We start from the raw sequence: 21,639 nt of genomic DNA on the forward strand, positions 1-21,639 counted from the left end.
AAATACCTGCAGGCCAGAAAGAATACTGGATGTGTTGGTGTTACTCTTCTTTCTGATCTTTCTTCTACAAAACCCCATTCCCATGAGAAGAGACTCATTCTTAATGAGCAATTCATACACTGCACATTTATACTGTAGATCACATAAGCAATTTGTGTTCCAGAGATGTCAACAGAGATCATCAGTTGGAATCTTTCTAAAAAATTAAGGAGTAAAAACCCCCAAATCCCACTTAGTGGATCAAATAATGAACTTTATCAATGTCTCAAAGTGAGCTGGCATAGGCCAGCATGGTGTGAATTATTTCCTTCTTAGAGATTCCTCTGCAGTAAATAGGGTGAAACCATGACCATGGATCTCACAGTTTAGTTAAGATTTTTGGTTCAGTTTGCTGGTACTGACTTGAAGTGAGACAGAATAAATAGAAGCTGGTATCTGAGAACATGTGTACTCTAGCAAAGGGGAAAAAAAGATAATATAGTGCAAGTGGATTAGTTTGTGTGAGGAGCACTCTTTTCCTTAGAGAAGTGAAAGGAGAATACATCCTTCCCGTGAGAACAGGGATAGTAAAGGGAAAACATCTCACACATCTTACACTTTCTGAAGGGTCAGGAAGAATTATACTTCTCCAACTCTTTAGTAGGCCTTTGAGGAATAAAAGAGAAAATAACGCTGCCACCGATCAGCAAAAGTGGTGAAAGGAAAGACAGGAAGGTGAACAATTCTAACTGACTGAATCCTTGGCTTGTCTTCTTGATAAGTATTCTTTCTAAGTTAGAATTTTCTACTCTTGTTACCACATTTACTTCGCTGGCTTCAGGCTGCCCTGTCCCTGACATATAATATGGCCAGTTGGATGGGAAAATGTTTGAAAATAGACTCTGTTGAGGAAAGGAACTGCAGAAACAGAGGGGCATGTTGTCAAAAACTTCAAGCTAACAAAAACTAAAAACGTCATGAGGGTTATGAGTTCCAAGTAAAAACTTCTGAACAGTCATGTTCCACGCATTTCTTAGTGCCTCACTATCATTTACACGTTGTACCGTTGCACATGGAAGCAATGGTGTCCACAACATTTTGCTCTCTTTGTTGTGCTGATGCCAGTGACAATCAGAAGAATTAACCCTACTTTCTTAAAGATTCCAGCAGTGCCCTACTGATTGATTCATTCAGGGACAGTGACTTAGATATAATGTCAATAGGTACACAGCTCTCAGTACAACTATTTGGGACCTTCATGTTAAATGATTCCCATTTATAATGTGACACAGCTAAACGTTTCATACATAGAGGTTTTAATTAGAGAAGGTACCGAGTGTAAGTAAGAGTGCTCACTTAGGCTTTCTGAATTGGTCACATCTGCAAAACACAGTGAATAACTTTCTTTTGGAAGTATTTTCTGGGTTCATTGTAAACTCCTAGGCTGCATTAGAATCAATGTAGACTGATATTATTCATCTATGGGAGAAACATATGAGGAATATAGCAGGGACTCAAAATATGAATCACACTTAAACACGAAATACAAATAAACTATTAAATGAGAAAGATCATTGTGTCTTCATTCTGAATTTAGGTGAAGGTCAGACTTGGTTCCTTTAAGGAAATCCATTTGCTCATTTCTAACGTTACATGGGCTTTACAACATATGATTCCCAGCTCAGTGCAACTCTATTCCATGGGGAGCTAAGAAAGCCTATGCTCAGGTTTAAAGAAAACCTATGTCCTTGCTACATCTAACAGAGTTTAAGGTCCCTCTGAAATAACTGCAGCTCACACAGAGCAAGACTAGTCTGAAAACCTAGCCAAGACAAAGTGAGGAAGGATGAAAAGGAGTATGACCAAGGTCTTTGCTTCAACACTGTACCATGGCTGCTAGTGGAAAACACCAATGTAGACTGATGTCTACACCAAAGGCCACCATCTGCAGTTTCTGGCATGCACTTATGTTTTGCTTCACAAGACAACTCGTAGAAAAAGTGATGGTGACCTCTCTTCACACAAGGAGAGTTCATGTGATGTGTACCATGGCTTTCATATAGTTCTATCAGTGTCCTCCAGAGCTCATACTCAGAGCGTTGCTCATGGCTACAGGAAATTAAAAGCTTAAAACACGATTGATGCTGTATGACATGAATGTTGAGCACAGGGACAGGCATACTGAATTTGGATTTGTGTTTCAGGTGGGAGATACAACAAATTCAGCAAATATGATCCTTAAAGCCTGATATAAGACCCTCTGCTTCTAAAGTTGTGCGGTCACAGACATCTCAGTTGTTTTAAGGTCTCTGTCCGACTGAAAGATAACCTAGTTTAGGCTGTGAAATTCTCTTGACAACTAAGAGAAAGCAGTCTCCTTCTGACTGCCTGTGGAAAAAGGACTACACTTTCATACTCTTTCACAATAAGCTGATGGAAGAGAATGAAGAAGGTTTTGTTTGCTTACTGCGCTCATGAGAGAGTCCAGCACACTGACAGCAAACGCCGTTCCACAGGCAAAGGGCTGCGTCAGATACAATTCTGTGTCTGGATCGTCGTCATCATCTTGGTCCAAGAACTGCACATTTGAATCATTTACTGAAAATTAATAATAACAATAATAAATCATAAGGTGCTTGTGGGTCACCAGTGTGTGATCTTACACATTACACAGTCAGAAAGAAAAAGAAACAGCGTATGTCTGGAAACACAGACTTGTGTCTTTGACGTTACTGGAAATGAAATCAAGATGGATGTGAAAATGTGTGTTTAAAAAAAAGTCTGTTGATCATTATCTTGCTGATAAGAGGTGACTCTCTTGCTCTTGAGAGGTGGCTATCTCTTTGCCATAAGAGTAGCTTCGTGGTACCAGCTGCCTGCACTCAAAAGGAGATACGTGACACTCTGTTACGTACTGGCACAATCCTGGTGCTGGTTAGGTACAGTGGCTGAGGCTGTATGCACATACAGTGAAATGTTATCACAAGACACCAAGTCAGAACCCCACTGTAAAACAAAGGCTGTCCATAAACCTCTGATATGGCCCACAGGCATCTCATGGATGTGCCACTGTGATTTGTACTGGAGTGGTGTTAACGCACTCATGGCTCAAAAGAGGATCAGCTGCCCCTGTAACATGCATCTGTCTGAATGAATGAGCAGTACTCCAGCTATTCTTTTGCAGCGCTACCTGTTGTGCAAATATTTGTCTCCATAACTTCCTTAGCCACAACTTCTCTATAGTCAATGTGATAAAGAATCTACATCAGGCTATTTTAAAGAAAAAGCCCAAATAAAGTAATATTTGACATTTAGGCTTTCCCTGGCATTTGATTGTCACAGCTAAGCTCTCTGCCTCCACCTCATTCCACTGAAAACGGTTGTTTCCTTGAGATCAGTGTATCAAGTGGATCGTATTTCATGAAATATTTCATTTCCATATTAGTCCTCAGGCATGAAAGCACAGACTGCTCAGCTATGCCATCAAAACACTCTTTAACTTACCAAATGACAAATTAATTTCAGTTCCCATACAAGGAAGGGAAATTAAAAACTTCTTCAGCATTTGAAACTGCACATATTGACTGTGACCTTATTCCCCAGATGAACACATCTCCTGAGCCAACCTAGTGAGCTCTGAAAACAACATGAGAGCTGCTGTTAACTTGATCAAGTTTTGGCTCCAGACTTCTTAGGTTAGAAATAATTGTGCCTGCTATTCTGTTCTTTCTTCCTATACAGTTTCATTTTCCATCCACTCCTTTTCCAGTCTGTAGATACCATTGTTCTTGCTATACTTAGCTTACAGAACATTAATAACTATCCATAAAGCCTCACAATAGCTGTCTAAAAGAAATGAGGATTGTTATCCTCCATTTAGAGCCCTGTTGAGCCAGTACTTGATGGCTCAATCAGGATCTGAGCTGAAGTAGGATTTAAAGTTCCTGCCTTCCCTGATGTAACCATGAAAACGTAACACCTCAGTGATGTAAACAGTGTTCTATCCTGGGAGTCACAAGAATTTAATCCTAGCAAACACCTACATCCACACTTCTCCTTTCTTCATATTTATTCTATCAATTTATTCTCCAGATTCTTGAGCAAAATAGTATTTGAAAGCCTGATGCATCATTTCAAACTGTGCTTTTTGAAGAGCTTGTGCCTTAGTTTAATTTGCTAGTTGAGAGGATGCACTATTGACAGCAGCACTCTTTTTCCACTTACACCTGGCAGACTAATACCTGTGTGACACCAGCTTGCTAGCCACGAGTGGCGTCAGCTTCCAAGGCAATACAAACCTAACGTGAATGATGATGAAACCAAGCGTGGTTTCATCCTCAATATCTTTATCTCCTTGCTGCCAGTTGGTATTCAAGGATTTCTGTGGAAGGTCCCTGTGTGAGATGAGGTGGGCTTCAATGTGCTGTGCTGCACTATATGAAATGCTGATCAAAACACTGCTTTCAAAAGCTGCTGAGAGCTCTCTTTATGGAAAGGGAGCAACTCAGAAGCTCAACTGCTTTTTTACAGCTTCAAAACCTGAGCTTCTGAGAAAAGGCCTACCTGCCAAAACAAACAATCAAATAGCTTAAAGGAAAATATGATGCTGGGATTGGGTTTTGGGGTTTTTATTATTTTCTGGTGTCTTTTACTCCTTCTTGGACTTCCTGTGAGAACTGCTAAGGCATGTCCACCGAATTGACAAGAGGCTGAAATAACAAAAAGAGAGAAAAGGAGAGAAAAACTGGAGGGGGAGAGGAGAGAGAGAGAAAGAGAGGGCCCAGGAGGTGAGGACCCAGGCCAAAGAAAATGAATTGGTGAGAAGGTGCTATGAAAACAGCCGGCAGGTCAGAGTGTGATCAAAGGGTTACTGATGCTGCGTGAAAAAAAAATCATTAAGAAAGGCCAGAACAAGACAGTCAATTTCAACCAGAACCACAAATAAAACGCATTCAAAGCAGTGCCATGAGGGTAGCCCCTCTGATACAGCCAGATAAATAAAGGGAAAGCTGATGACAGTAACAACAACAGAAAATAAGACAGTGATGTGAAGGAAAAAGGCACTTCTTACCCAGTTCAGTTATCATTAGAATGTGGGTTCCACTGTTTTTTTCCTGACTGATTGAAACCAAAGGCAGAAGTTTGCCAGGCTTAGCTAATAAGTAAAGTATTTAGGAGGAAAAGAAAGTACAGAAAGAGAATAAAGTAAGGGAAAAGGACAGGTAAGGCTCTAAAAAATAAAACTGAAAAAGAAAATAAAAGGACAAAGGACCACAAATCAAGTTTGTATCTGCCATGAAAAAAACAGAACAGCTTCTGCACTTCACATCACACCACTTGACAACATAAATACCCACAGCTAGAGTGGAAATCAGAGCCTGGTTACCTACCATCACTGTATTCTCAGGAGTAAAATGTCTCTTACTATTATACAGAGTTTGGTTACACATGATTAAACAGACCTGGACCATGAAGAAATAAACAAATGGCCTCTTGCTATTGATTAAATGCACAGGAAATGTCTGCTCATACTTATTGTGGTTCTTTTCTAACCTTAGCCCAAAGACCCATGCTTATTTGTTACACTATGTAAAAAGCATCTTGTCTGATAGTGTTTGTTTAAGAAAATGGAGAAAACCCAAAGGAAAGGGAGAAAAACATCCCAGTTATTCAAATAAGGTGAAACAACTGTTACTAATCTTTCTTTTAGAGAGAGTAATTCACAACAGTTATCAGAAGAGAAAATATCACAGTGTAAGATATAGGATAGGTAATTTTCCTGAGACTGCATGACATGGCAAGGGGTAAAAAGACATGGGAAAAGTACATGAAAGGATAAACGTTGGCTTGCCTTACCTAGCTCTGTTATAATAGGGATGTTTGCTCCTGTTGTGATGGAGGGTTGACGTAACAGGCCATGGACTGGACTGTTGTCTGGAGACGTCCTGTCCATCCCAGGAGGTGTAAAGCCTGAAAGGAGAAAACAATAACCAAAACACACATTAAAAAGTGAAAGTCTGCATAGGAGCTGTTTGCCAGAAAAGCAACTGTGTAGTTGTTTTTCTTTTTTAGAAAAGGATAAGACTTAATTTGCAACAATCATTTCTTAAAAGCATAATCCTTCAAAAACAGGCAGGGCATTTCTACTGGACGACATTTGGTAGCTAAGGGAGAAACTTGAAATGTATTTTGTTATCCTAGGTAGCCTCTGCAGCAAAAGATGCAAAATGGAAAGAGTAATGCTGACTGAAATATATACTTTTAAAAGAAAATGAACACTTCAGCATTAGAGAGGTTTGCTGGTGTCCTCTTAGCATTCCAAATAATCCTGAAACACAAACATCTTCCCTTGAATCTCAATTAACATTTTAAAGATGACTGTTTGCAAACAGCAGTACAACCACAGGGCACAGATTGCTTCCATTAGTAGGTTTTAGGTCTGATGGACATGCAGGATCTAAGTTTTCCTCCTTTTCCAGGAGCAATACAACCCACACAATGGTTTTTTTTTCTTTTTAGATATGCCATTCATAATGTGCATTCTCATTACCATTAGTGTTATCACCATTACAGGAATACTGGGATGGAAGGGCCCCATTCTAACAGGAAAAGGGAGAAAAAAATAGATAGGATGGAAGGAAAAAAGCCCAAGTTTTCAAACAGCATGCAACAGGAGTGGTGAAAAGAAACTAGAAAGAGTATTATACTTTTGGGGATGTAAAGGAAAGAAAGGTGGGAGAGGAAACATACTGGCAGACACTCAAAGAGAAAAACTGAGACCTGGAGAGCAGGAAGCTTCAGCTCTAAAAAGGACTGTGTTTTCAGGCTGATGCTCTACCCTGTTTGAAAAGGAGCTCTTGACAGTGAACAGTTTTTAGTTATTGTTTCATTTATTTATTTTTAAATTGAAAATAGCCAGGCAAAGCCTTTTGGAGTTTGATCCTAAGTACTGAAAAATAGGCAGTTACACAAAAGCCCACGCCACAGTTGGACTGGAAAGCCACAATTAAGGCTAATGCGTTGATCTCTCCTGACCATTAGAGCTGGAGAAAGTATGGCAATGTTCATTTAATGTCATTATTACAGAAGTGATGGTGAAGCCAGAGTTTGACTTTAGGGTTCCATGTAGACCTATGTTAAGGCAGCATTTTTAAGCAACTACTTATCTTCTAGAAAAGGATTGAGCCAAGCTCACTTTAAAATACGCATTTCTGAGAACACTTCTCTTCATTTTTGCCATATTATGCCTGAATTCTTTGACTTCACACCAGATATCCACAGCACAGACTTTTGCTCATCTGTCATTACTGGTCTGACCTAGTTTAGAATTTTCCATATGCTGATTCTAAATTAATCACAGTCACATTAATTTCTGACGTCGCCCCCTTATCTTCTTGCAGTATGGAAACTGTTCCACTGTGTTAAATTCATTGATATATTGATGTGCTACTGAACTCAGAAGATGGTGACGTTATTTCTTTTACCTTTCTTCGGTCTGAGGGCTAATTTACAAACCATCTCTGAACTAAACTGCAGTTGTTAACACTGGTTTTACATCATCTGAGGGATTTATGGTTCTTTTAGAGTGATAATTAGCATCACTCTGAAACTGTCCCTACACAAGACAAACTATATGCACCACTAGATTTTCTATTCAGCTCATTTCTCCTTGTGTTTTCTCTGTATCAGAGGAAAGACTGAGGAATCTGGGACTGTTCGGTCTGGAGGAGACTGAGGGGGGACTTCATTAATACTTACAGGTATTTAAAAGATACATGTCAAAAGGATAGGGCAACACATACAGAATATAGCAATGATAACACTAGAATCACTGAGAAGAGAGACTTACTTAGCCTTCCAGAAGGTACCAGCATGGATTTCCTAGTGACTATCACATGAAAGCCAGATAAGGCATGAGTATTGTAAGGAAAGGATGAGTAAAAAGGGAGTGAAAAGTCTGTGAAGGAGAAAAGAAGTTGATGTGGGATCTTCAACAGGGCTTGCAAGACAAAAAAAAATCTAATCAGTATTATCAGTCCATAGAAAATCCTTAGACAGCAGACTTCTTAGAGACAACAGGAACTGTTGGCAATGTTAACAGTCGGCCATTTAACAACACTCCCTGTGCTGTAACTAATTTCATAAGACCAGGCTGGTGACAGCAAGTTGCATTCCCAACTGGTACTGGTTTGCAGATGTCTCCTTGTGTTTGGCACAGTGATTTATAGCCTTATTGGCTCTTTGAATGCTTGCTTCTGCACAGCAGAGCCTAGGATTTCTCAGACTCACAAAGCAAGACTAACAGAGTTCCTTTGGACACCATCTCATGAGTTTGGGGTAGTCCTGACACTCTCACAACAGCAGGAAGATTAAAGTGGGACTCAAAAGGGAGGGAATGCTATCTGAGCAGAGGTGGGTATTAGTATGACACCTTTCTGGAACAGGTGTTTGCCTCTTGCATTCTGTTACGCTACAGGAAAGGCAAGGCACAGCTTTTGAAACAGGGCATTAGCTGCAGACTCCTTCAGCAGTTCACGTGGCTGGCCCAGTTGGGTCCTCTGCAAAATTAAAAGTCAAAATGCCCCCAGTAAGACTTTTTACAGCCATTTATCTAAGAGCAGAAAAACACTCATCTTGTTCCCATGCAGCTTAGAGGTTGCACTCCTGGGCGCATTCCTAGAGGCTCTCTTTTCCTTTTCTTCCTCGAGGCTTTTCTTTCCTTATGCACTCCCTAAAACACCTTTAATTGAATCAAGCTCTTCAGATGGTAAGAGCACATTGGTATTTCTCTGCTAGACAAAAGCAAATTGAAGAAAGTTGGCATAACTATGATTCTATGATAACTGCATCTAGATGGGCGAGTCCTTCTTGCCCTCCCTCTACTGCAACACACACAGGGGCACACACACATCCCATCTCACCATCAAAGGCTATTTGTAGCCACCTCTCTCTAACCCTTCAAATATTTGTCTTCCTAGGATGCTGTTAGAAGACTGGAGTAAATGTGGCGTTTCTGTTAGACAGAGACTGTCAAGAGCTCTGTAATTGCAAGCTGCACACACGGTGTATTCAGTCTGAAATGCAGGAAGCATGTTAAAGGGAGTTTGTTTTCTCCCTGAATGAAGAACAAACTCATGCCTTAATATTATTTTGTCCTGTGGTCTTGGAAAATGTGTGAAATAGCTCCTGTTTTAACATAATCTTGCCTGGGCTTAAATCAGACACTGGGAATATCTTCAGGAAAAGGACAAGTGGAGTACTTGGGGATTTTGTGTGCCTGGTTTGGAGTCACAAGGCATCACACACCTTCCTGAGTCACAACGTAAATTCTATACACGGGCTATTTTTTACATCCAGAAGACAGAGGAGGGGAAAAAAGTGCAGGAAAACTAACCTGCTTTATCAGAACTTTCATTTAAAGGCACGAAAAACTACAAGTGACAGCTGTGCAGATTCAGTGAATGTGACATTCCTGAATTTCTTCGACTTGACAAGTAAACACCTTAAATCGGTAATGCTATATGCATAATACATGACCTGTATTTTGACATCCATCATCAAATGCTGACTTGAGAAAATACAGGTTTGTACGTCAAGGAATAGCACCCATAAAGCAAGGGAGAAATTCAGGTCACAGGGTATTAGGAAAACTCTATTTCATTACAGAAGCTGAAACAAGCTAAGGCATCAGATTTAAGATCCATTTTCAGCTGTGAAAAGATTCAATTCCTCCGTACAGAGCATTCATTTAGAAATGACATGCTTTCCTCACAGCCTCTTTTCATTTCCCTTTTCATATTCCATTTTCTCCTTCAGTCCCCAAACCTTGTTCCATTAAGGCTCATCAGAATCGTAAACCTGTGCTGATGGCTGTGATCTTCTTTTAACCACAGTGTCTCCTTGTTCAACAAACAACTCGGGGAGCTGTGGCTACAATTGCTTAAAGGAGATCAACCTCGTGAGTAAAATTCACATGGCCTGTGCAAGCCTGAGCACAGCCCCTGTGTGAGGAAGCACAGTGACAGCAGAGGGCTTCTGGAGAAGGGAATTATCTTTGCAAACAATTAGGAGGTAAAGTGCAGCACAATCATATCAGTTCCTGCAGCCACTGCTGGGTGAGTGATTGCCTTTGCATCACTTGGGTTTTGTGGTTTGGTGGTGTTTTTTTTTTCTCAGGAAGGTTTTTTTCTCATTTTTACCCTTCTGCTTCTTTCCCCCATCCCACTGAAGGAAGGGAGTCAGAGACTGAGTAGTGCCTTAATTACCAGCCAGGGTCAAGGCACCACCATTGGCTGAAGTCATAACCACCACAACATCAAACTGAGGAAACAGCTTGGTCTTCCACAGGAGGTAGCAAGAGCCTGTCCCTCTCTGAAACAAGATGCTGCCAAACAGAGGATTAAGTGTATCATGCCTCAAAGGAATACAGGTTCAAAATCAGTGAGGACTGGCAGTTGGGAGTCATTGCTTCCCTCCTGGCAGCAGCTTCTCTCTTGGAGAGGCAGGGACTTCCATGCCCTAATCTGCTCTGAAGGAGACTGAGCCTCCTGCACTTCTCTGCAGAAAGCAGCTGATTCAACATCTTGATTCTGTGCACAGAAATATTTCCCACAAAGATAGGTGAAGCAACCAAACAATTGCATTAGAGGTAAGATTCTATCTCCTTAATATACTCTCATCTTTGTGGAAGGAGAACCTTGGGGAAACTTCCTCACCAGAAGAAGGCAAGCTCTTTCTTCCAAGAGTTACTGGGGACCCAGGTGCTGCCCAGCTCAGAGCTCAGTAGGGCCAGCTGGCTACAAGCCCTCCTTGTGCCTCACAGAAGACGACCTAGAAAGCAATGAGCAGTGCTGGGCTTCTGTGAGAGCTGTGCTGTCTGAGCCAGGCCGATCCCTGGTCCTCTCAGGGACTCAGAGAGGCACTAATCATGGCTCAGCAGTAACATGCAGGTATGTTGGAAGCCACAGGGGCATTGTGATCAAGTTCAAAACTAAGGAATGCTGGCATGGCTTAACAGTGACTTCTGCTCACTGAAAGCACCAGCAATAACTACAGTTTGCCCTGAAAAGGTGCTGTTTGGAGCAACTGTCCTGATGGCCAAGTGATCTGTTGATTATGTTGGCCATAAACCACTGGGTTTTGTTCCTGTGCAGTTCACTTCACTGAATAATGTCCCATGAAATGCAGGAAGGTTTGCTCTACACAGCAGTAAATCCTTTCAGTTTGCTGGGGGGTGGGCAGTAAAGGTTTGCTGGGGTTTTAATGTAGCAGCCAATTTGGCTCTGGGATGTGAACTGCTTCTGTTTCACTGACTTTGCAGAAATCCAGATGGGCATATTCACAAATACATTTTTTTTATGTCAGTTGTCTAAAATATCTTCCATTCTAAAGGATCACAATGGATCCTCTATAACCCTCTTTCCCCCTGCTCCTTTCCTCTTTGCCTCCCTTCCCTTTCCAAGGTGTAAGTTTTACTAAACTGGAATTCTGTTCAGGTAGAATGCAGTTTCCCAAACTGAAAATCCATTTGGCAGACCTAGAGGCTGTGGGCTTGTCATTAAAATGCCATGTAAATTGATAGTGCCCTTTAACTAATGCTGTGCTAGGGAAAGGTGCCATGGGATTCGCTGGTTAACATACACACCGAAGTCCTCAAAAATATCACTTTAATGGCATATATACTATTAACTACCTCTGGCTCATCTAGGAAGCATGAAACAACAGTCACATTTGGAGCATATAGGAACAAGACACAGGTGGTGAATTGCCAAACACACTCCTGACAACTTATCATGCAAGAATATAGGACAAGGGTTTTCATTAAACAGAGCCAGCCAAAAAGAAATGATTCTCTTACAAAAGGACCTCACAGCTATATCCCTTTGCTACTGTTTGCTGACAATATCCATTAATATTCCAGTGAATTCAATTGAATGATAGACTGTACCTGTTATTCTCCAAAGCACAGCCACTTGGGTATACCTGGAAAGTTCAGCAGCAGTCACGCAGCTAAAGAGCTGCTGACATTCATGGGAATCTGTTACAGCCATTCAATTTAGAAACAATTCTAGCTTCAGCATCCCATGTGGTCTGAGATAGAACTGTAGTTTGGCTTCAAAACCTGGAAATCCTAAATTCTGGGTCCAGTTCTAACTTTTATGTGCCTGAAGATCTAATAATCTCTTGGAAATTAGTTTTAAAGCTCTGGAAAAGGAGAGGAATGTGGGAGAGCAGATGTGACTAGGTAAACTCCCAGTTCTCTCAGAGATGTTCCAGGTTCAGACACAGGCTAAGCTAAATCTACAGAGAGTGCAGGCTGAAGAAGGATAGCTTTCTCAGTTTTAACAACCCTCTAATGTTTTGGGACTGGAACAACCCCCGGAGCACTGAATGCTGAGAGACAATGTTACAGAGAACAAGCTGTCTTCTCCCTTCCAAGAAAGTGCCCTTCTCTAATGTCTGTTCGTTCCCTCAGTGTTGAGTTACAGAAAACTATAGTGAAGATGTCCAAATCAAAGCTCTAATGAAAGCCCAGAGCAATGGGATTAATCTTCCCCAAAGTGTGAGGACCGGTCCTTGGCAGGTTAGTTGTCCCACGTGCTGAAAGTGTAAAGGATCTATAGGTCTGCTGGTTCTTGTGCTGCTCTAGTGAGGCAAGATTAAGCTGTAAATACAAAGATAAAGGATTGGAGTTTCATCATCTTGAGGTCTAGCACTACATTGTCTCTGTTTTCAATTGTGAACAGCATAACATGTTAGAAACAGCATTATATTTTAAGCATAGTGACCGCCCTCTTTGGAGGTCTTCAAGGTCCTCTTGGACATGTTCCTATGCGACCTGATCTAGATGAACCTGGTTCTTCAGGGGAGTTGCACTGGATGACCTCTAAAGGTCCCTTCCAACCCCTACCATTCTATGATTCTATGAAAACAACATTAAATTTGCTCTTTTTTTGACTACTCAGCCTTACTTTTTCAGTGCTGTAGCAATTATTTGAAGCTCTAAGCAAGTTTTTGCCTAGGTTACTGATTTCTTTGGCTTGACATTTCCTTTTTGGTTTTTGTTGGGTTTTTTTTTTTTTCAGACAATAAAGCTAAGATTGAACTAGAACTCCTGTTATGCAATGCAGCCATCTTGTTTCATATACAACTGTCTTGGGAACATACAATGTACTCCTGGAGTATGTCAGTGACTTATTCAGTCTCCGGCACATAAACAAACAATCCCAAAAGTGTAACACTTAGGAAAAGAATTTCTTAATTTTTAAACCACTGTATGGCACAGAGAGCAGTAAATCACAGAAATCTATGAGTGCCATGACATGATATCACACCTAAGGAAACCAAGACAATTGCTTGGGCCTTTTAGGATACCAAGTGAAATTAAACTCTAAGCTGTGCAATAAGAAGAATGGACAGACCATCAGGAGTTTGTTGCCTGATAGTTAGCACTGTCTTGTTGCTGTCTTTAAGCATCCATTTGCTAAGCCATCTCTAAAAACAGAGGTAAAGCTCTAATTGAAAACACCTAGGACAACACACAGTAAATACAAAGGACTTCTAGAGCTTCTGGAGCGAGAGAGAAGAAACAGTAATCTGTTCATTCAGCAATTATTATGGAATCACTTAAATCCATAACAACATCAGAAATTATTATTGGTGTGGTTTTTAGCCACTTACATTACAAAATTAGTTTTTTCCACTGTCCCACCTCTCCATTTAATAGTTTTCTGAACTAGAAACTTCCAGAGCACGATGTTGGTTACATCTAAGCGTAGTGAGGATTTACAGCTAAAAGAACTTCACAGAAATTGATGCCAAATTCTTTTCAGTTTAATCATTAATCAACCTTGCATATTTAGACACCTCAGACCAAAAAGAAATAAATATGCTGAATAAAACTTCTCAAATAAATTAAGCTATTTCACCTAGTTCAGAGAGACAGGTATTCAATAACTACAAATGAAGTGCTCACCATTGGAAATGATCTATCAGCACGTTAGGCAAGACCCTGCATTATATCATTATATCCTACACTACACCAAATAACCAAGTGAAGTAAATTTTTCCTCAGTGAAAAAAGAAGAGCAATGCCAGATGTCATAGCAAGTGATCAATAAAAAACACTTTGATAAATAAAAGTAACAACGTCGTCCAACACGTGATTGGCAACTACTGACACATACATTAAACAAATTTCCCACTGCTGCTCATGGGAAAATTACACAGATTAGAATTTGATTAGGTTTATATCATGAGACTCAATTTGGACTTTTAATCTATTAAGCTCCAATAAATGAGGCATCTGAATAGCTCCCCTGGGCAGCAACAGTAATAACCACAGCAGTCATTTCTTGCAATATGTATTCTGACAATTTCTTTAGCAGACGATCCCACGTCTTTAAGTAAAATTACTTTGCAACTTCTACAAAGATTTCAGGTGTATGCAGTGAGGAAATGGATCCACACAAAATGCTTAAACAGACATTTTGCGATAATCAACATCTGTCACTGTTCTAGCAATATTGTTTTTCCATCAGCTTGGACTTACTTACGGTCGACTTCATGGTCTGTGTGGGCTAAACGGTGCCAGCAGACTTGTAAATTACTCAAGCTGGAACTGAGCTGGAAACCTATGGCAAGATGTCATTAAGTTCTCCATAAGGTAGGTGAAAACTAAAATCCCACACTCAGGGCTGTCTTGGGGATCAAAGATTTAACTATGAAGGCTAAGGTCGCATTTTATCAAAGAAATTTGAACTGGATTCCCAGAGCTGAGCTCTGAGACAGATTGGATTCAGATCAAGACCACCTCTAATTCATCTGGCAGGTATGCTCTGCAGGCCTTCTGCACGTTTCCTGCAGTCTAATCTATTTGCAAGTACTCAAAAGCCCTTCTCCCATCTTACTCTATATTGCAAAAAAACAAAAAAGCAATTATTGGCAAAGCCTGTGGACTGGAAAGCAGATTGTGCCCACGGCCAGATTTCACCAAATCCTGTCACAACTCTTTAGTGAACCTGCTGTCATAAAAGCACATAGTCAAGTGACAGTATGCAGGTGATTCCCAAATATTAAACCTGTAGTTTCAAAAGTTCAGGGCTTGATTAAATGCTCAGAGTAAAGGAATATGTGGATTTTAGGTTCATGTGGGAAAGTATTTCTTATAGAGAGGCTTAACAGAGCATTTCCTTCTGGCATTCATGCTTTCAGCACACCACTACAAAGGTTCTCTGCAAGCCAACATTTTTTAGCAGAGCTCCAAACTGAACGTCTTTAATAGGGGGGAAAAAAACCCCAGTCAAGCTCTTTGTCCCTCAAATACTGCCTTCAGTAACACACACAGCTTTAGAGTAGAACATCTGCTGAAGACATCTTCCTAGATACCATGTGTGAAAATTAGTATCAAGTTGTTTTGAACTATGCCAGCCTGAATCACATTAACTCAACCAACTTTTCTACAGAAAGCACAATAAATCACTCGCACCCAGATGCTGTTACCACTGTGGGGAATGATAATTGCCTAAAGGAGTATTTGTACAGTTCCTCAAACAAATCCCTTCTGATCCAAAAAAAAGAGTAGCTTGTTACATCCCTGTCACAGTTTAATCTGAACCTTGCAAATAACACGTGGTGCCCAACTGAGCACAGGAATACAGAAACACCATCCAAGGGTCTGAAGGATATCTTCAAAACATGTACATCACCAACATCATTAGCTGCACTTCAGCATTATTGGCATTACTAGCCAGTAGAAAAAACATTCCTGTCATGCATGATAAAATAAAATGAAGGTGAGAATCTCTAGAAAGTACTTCCATTAAAAGAAATGTCAGCTCAGGTCATGACTTGAGCCCAGCTGGCAACCCAAAAACTACACAGCCACTCACACACTCCTCCTCCTCTTACATGGGATGGGGAGGGAAAGGAAAGGTAAAAGGAAAGGAAAAGGTAAAACTTTGTGAGTTAAGGACAATATAATAGGACAGGACAAGGAGAGAACAAATTCCCCCCTCCTCATATATTGAGACTGTCATCAGCATGGTGTGGAATAGGCTGGCCAAGTCCCCTCCCAGCTTCTGGTGAGAACTAACCCCATTAGCCAAACTAATTAGCCAAACTCAGAACAGCTCCCTATAGTATCCCTGGTTTATATGTCACATATACATTATTCCACATTCTATTCCAGTTTCAATTTAGGTCTACCACATACTAAAATTCACTAACTTATGCAACTACTCTTAACTCTGACTGGAAATAAACAGACCATGAGGTTTTCCTTTTCTTTCCACTTCTTTTTTTTTCACATGACAAGAAAATACTCTGAACAGAAATTGCACAGGTACAGAATCAGGATGAATCTGAAGCAGCTCTCTAATTGCATATTCTTGAATGATATATCAGTGGCAATATATTTGCTACTAATAACATCTCAGGTTGTGTAGATGTAACTGTCTCAAGAACAGTAGTGATACTGCTGGTAGTACCTAATCTGTAAAGCTGAGGAACCTCTGCTTGAATCAGTACAGGAGCCATAATCAAGAAGCCAGAAACAAACTTCTGCTTCTGATGGTCATTCTAGGGGGAATAGTGTCGAAGCATAAATAAACAGATATGTTCAAATATATCAATTAAAAAGAAATGTAAACAAAACCAGCGAGGTACTGCCTGCTGTTAAGTAAACATGAACTCTCCATTGCTAAGTTTGCACTATTTTGCCTCACAGTTTTTCCCCTCTCACTGAATATTAATTTTAGAAAGAAAAGTAACTCATTATGGCACAGAATCCAGATGGAGGTCTGTGGCCAGCAGGGTTCCACAGGGATCGGTTCTGGGGCCAGTCTTGTTCAACATTGTCATGGTTTGACATGACAGCCTTTTCTGGTATGGGGGAAGGGGCTGCAAAGATGGCTCCTGCAAGAAGTTGCTCACAACTCTCCCCAGCTCAGAAAAGGCTCACTTCTGGGGCTGAGCCAATTAGACGCCTCCACGATCACTTTTTAAGAAGAAGCCGGAAGGGGAGGTGTCTTCCTCCATCTTCTTTTCTTTCTTCTGCCCCTTCTTCTCTTCTTCTGGCTGGTGGTGGTGCAAGGAGTAGGAACAGTGAGAGAAACAACCATGCGGACTCCAAGGTCAGTGATGAAAGGGAGGAGGTGTACTGTAGCAGAGACTCCCCTGCATTCTATGGAGAGAACTGGTGAAGCTGAGATTTATTTTCATTTCTTTAAAGACTCCGCATCAGCGGTACAGACTCATTTTGATAATGAGCCCGCATCAGGGGCAGAAACTCATTTCGCTAAAGCTGACCCCGGACCAGGGGCAGCGATTCACTTCATTAAAGGCCCCGAGCCAGGGACAGTGATTTTGGCCGGAGGAGGCCTTGTCCCGAAGGAGGGGCCCTTTATCACTATGGCCGGAGCAGGCCCTGTCCTGAGGAAGGGACCCAATATCCACAGCTGCAACTGTGGGGAGGAACCCATGACAAAGCAGCTCATTAAACTTATGCTCAGAAGAGGCCTTGTCCCGAGAGAGGGACCTTGCAAGTGCAGAAACTGCAACCGCGGTGAAGAATCCACGTCAGAGATATTCACCAAGGACTGTGTCCCGTGTGAGGGAACCTGTATCAGCAGAAGCCGCAGCTGCTGGGAACAACCCACACCAGAGAAGTTTGTTAAGGACTGTGTTCCGGGGGAGGAACCCCGTGTTGGAGCAGGGGAAGAATGCCAGGAGTCATCCTCATCTGAGAAGACAGAAGCGGCAGAGCCCATCTGTGAGAGACTGACCACATCCCCCACTCCCTGCCCCCCTGAGCTGTTGCGGGGGGAGGAGGTAGAGATATCGGGAGCAGTGAGCTGGGCCCGGGAAGAAAGGAGGGATGGGGGAGGGAGATCTTAAAGTGCTGGTTGTAATTTTCTCATCATCCTACTCCCTTTTTGCTTTTATTCTGTTCTGTTTCTTGTAGAATAAACTTTCCTACTTTCCTCTCTAAGTCGAGTACTAGAGTCTGTTTTGCCCAGAACCATAATTGGCAGTGAGCCCTCCCTGCCCTTGTCTCAATCCACAACAATCTTGCTTATCTTTTTACTCCCATTTCGCTGGGTCCTCCGCCATCTTAACGAGGGTGGGGGTGAATGGGGGCATCGAGCGAGAAACTGTCGTGGTGCTGTTGTGCTAGCTGGGCCAAACCACGACAAACATCTTCATCAACAACCTGGATTAAGGGACAGTGTACCCTCAGCAAGTTCACTGATGACACCAAACTGGGAGCACTGGCTGATTCCCCAGAGGCTGTGCTGCCATTCAGCGGGATCTCGACCAGCTTGAGAGTTGGGCAGAGAGGAACCTGCTGAGGTTCAACAAGTGCAGAGTCCTGCATCTGGGAAGGAACAACCCCCTGCACCAGTACAGGCTGGGGGTCCAACTGCTGAAGAGCAGCTCTGCAGAGAGAGACCTGGGAGTCCTGATTGATAATAAGCTAAATATGAGCCAGCAATGTGCCCTTGTGGCCAAGAAGGCCTATGGCATCCTGGAGTGCATCAAGAAGAGTGCAGCCAGCAGGTCAAGGGAGGTCCTGCTCCTCCTCTACTCTGCCCTGCTGAGGCCTCATCTGGAGTCCTGGGTCCAGTTCTGGGCTTCTCAGCTCAAGATGGACAGAGAGCTTCTGGAGAGAGTCCAGCACATGGCCACCAAGATGATCAGGGGACTGGAACATCTTTCATACAGGGAAAGGCTGCAGGAACTGGGGCTATTTAGTCTGGAGGAGACTGAGGGGAGATCTTATTAACATTGGTGGTGGGTGTCAGGAGGCTGGGACATCTCTTTTTTTCTATAGTAGATAGCAACAGGACAAGGGGTGATGGGATGAAGCTGGAACATAAAATGTTCCATTTAAATGTAAGAAACAACTATTTTACTGTTGAGGTGAGGGAGCCCTGGCACAGGCTGCCCAGGGAGGGTGTGCAGTCTCCTTCCTTGGAGGTCTTCAAGACCCACCTGGACATGTTCCTATGTGACCTGATCTAGGTGACCCTGCTTCTGCAGGGGGGTTGGACTAGATGATCTCTAAAGGTCCCTTCCGACCCCTACCGTTCTATGATTCCATGATTATTATGATAGGATTACTCATATTATTTTGAGTTTTTGCTTAATTTTTTAAGGGATTTCCCTGCCTCTCATAGACAAATGGGGTTTCTTTATATTTGCAGAAGTAACAGCAGAAGTCTGTCTACAGCAGCTCCATATTTATGTTATTTATATGGGATCCAAACCCCATTATACTAGCAACCAAGCTGGTAAAGACAATGATAACAATAAAATGTAATGTGGTGTTCTTTAAGTAGTGAAAATTAAGTAGCAGCCATAAAATATATGCCAAGTTATCCACTGAGCAGTACAGTCATACTGAAAACTGGCAGAAAGCAAGGTTTGCTTTGGGGGTGGTTTTTTTAGCTTTCAGCATTGTATTGACTATTTACTGTTATTTATGCATCTAAATACTGCTATTGGATTTTAAGATGGCATAATCTCCCAAAACATTAAACCACACATTAACTGTCCTACCTGTTGTTATTTACTGGAGTGTTAAATGGGTTGGTAAAAGAGAAAACATTTACTTCCTTGTTTGAATTACTTTAGTACCAATATCTGTGGAAATGGCTGTCCTTTCAACTAGGGGTTTTGAATATTTCTGAGAGTCTTTAGCCTATTTCTTGCTATTTGATAGGATTTTGAGATATAAATCTGCAGATAACTTTTAAAGCCTATTTACATTTGACACTGCAAAGCACATGGCCATAAAATAAAAAGAGCCAAGAAATAGACCTAATTTTACAAAGCATCTTCTTTATCTAATTCAATCTAGAGCTGTCTAACTCAAAATGCCCAGACAGACAAGAATTTACAATGCCATTCAAGAGCTGAAGATTTAATTGAAGACTTAATCAACTTCTCAAATGTTGAGAAAGCTGGGAGACACAAAAGTGATGTTACTTGAACAAGTAAGCAGAATCCCTTCCTTCTCTTGCAGGGAGAGTATTTGGAAATGTGCCTCACTAGATACTTTATAGAAGCACTTCTCCATCTTTTTCTGCTGACAGGTTTCCCATTGGTTATCAAAGGGTAGTTCCTGCTTTGACTCCCATGAGGGAAGTCCTATGGAGAAATGAGTCTAGGGAGTACTAGTCTCAGAGGAAAAGCTCAGGAAGGCACTGCTGTCCCCTCACCTCCCTTCATTGATCAGCAAGCGAGAGAACAGAGATCTTCAGTCCCCAGAGTGTCCTCCTAAGAGCATCTGGAAGGAAACCCCTTAAGTCCTTTCCATATTGCTGGCCATCAAATTGGTCTGTTGTTTGATGAGAAAAAAAGATGAGGACATTTCTTCCATTTCATGAACAGTAGGTCTCACACTGGGCTCATCAACACCTAAACATGGAATTTCAAAGCAAAAAGCCTGCAATTTTCATTAATTTTTAGTAAAATTTCTGCAAGGTCTAGACACTAAAAATATAGAAGAGTAGTTGCCAATGGAAATGTCATTTTGCATACATGTCTAGCTAAGAAAATACTGTAAGACTTCAAATCTGTGTTTACAGACTACATGAATGTCATACTTCCAGGAATCCTTTTCCAAGATTTTGTGGCAAAAATCCCTTTTTTATGAACTCTAAAGGTCTGCCAGCAAGGGGAAGGCAATGAAATCCACTAGGATACAATAGAGTCTCTGAGATTTATCTGTTTGCTTAGGCACATTTATGAAACTGAAAATAGCAAGATTGCTAAATTGGAGTTATATGGAAAAATCTTTGTGATTTTTGTCCTCTAAGAAAGAGTTCACACAAACATTATTTTAAGCAGCTTGTCAAACATCAATTTCAAGCTTGAGTAGATTAGATAAATCCATTCAGTAGGGATTTTTTTTATATAGCTGAACTTAATCCTGAAGTTTGAAGTTACTGTTCCAGTAAGGCATCTTCTATATACACAAAAAGTTAGAAAGGGAACAATTCACAAACTATTGAGGATATACAACAGATATCTTTTCTCAAATACACAGCTTAATATGATAAAATGTTTCAAGTACCTTTTTTTGAATTGAATTTCAATTACAGCATAAACTGGTTTGGAGAAAGTTCACATTTTTGACTAATGGAACATTTGTTCTTAAGAATATAATAAATAATTAAGAAAATAATAAATAATAAAATGTTCCCATAGCTGTGGTGTTATAAATCCAATCCATCTGTCCTCAAACAAACAACAAACAACTCCATCAACATTTTCTCAGCCCCTATATGTCACTGTCTGATTTCAGTGAAATCTCTCTCCTGGTTTTTTTTCAGAGGAGGAGTTTACTGAAAAATGTCTGGCTATCTTTGCTCTCACTTGGAGACTCTTTCCTAAGTCACAGAACAGACAAACTGATCCGAATTTAGTAAGAATAGGGAATCCTATGAGGAGATCAAATCTCATTATAATCCTGCCTATTCATTTAAGCAAAAACTCTGCAAAGAGAAAATATATATGCTGTTGCACTATAGAGACACTTTGCTTCCCATTACTAACCAATAATCAGTACCAAGTGGTTAATTACCAACCAACAATCCTGTATTGGTATTTGACATTTAAAGAGGAACACAAAATTTAAACCAGCAACCAAACCTC

General features: G+C 41.1%; 1 protein-coding gene across 3 annotated transcripts in view; it reads right to left on the reverse strand.

The window, feature by feature from the left end:
• KCNMA1 (potassium calcium-activated channel subfamily M alpha 1) overlaps positions 1 to 21,639 on the reverse strand; it is a 445,131-nt gene that overhangs the window by 17,782 nt on the left and 405,710 nt on the right. For all 3 annotated transcript variants that reach the window (XM_062000705.1, XM_062000701.1, XM_062000702.1), the window contains 2 exons: positions 5,836 to 5,949; positions 2,447 to 2,577 (listed from right to left, as the gene is read on the reverse strand). In XM_062000705.1, coding sequence (XP_061856689.1) covers positions 2,447 to 2,577; positions 5,836 to 5,949 — 245 coding nt within the window. The remainder of the gene's footprint in view (positions 1 to 2,446; positions 2,578 to 5,835; positions 5,950 to 21,639) is intronic.

This window comes from Colius striatus, chromosome 8 (assembly GCF_028858725.1).
Source record: "Colius striatus isolate bColStr4 chromosome 8, bColStr4.1.hap1, whole genome shotgun sequence".
Taxonomy (NCBI): Eukaryota; Metazoa; Chordata; class Aves; order Coliiformes; family Coliidae; genus Colius; species Colius striatus.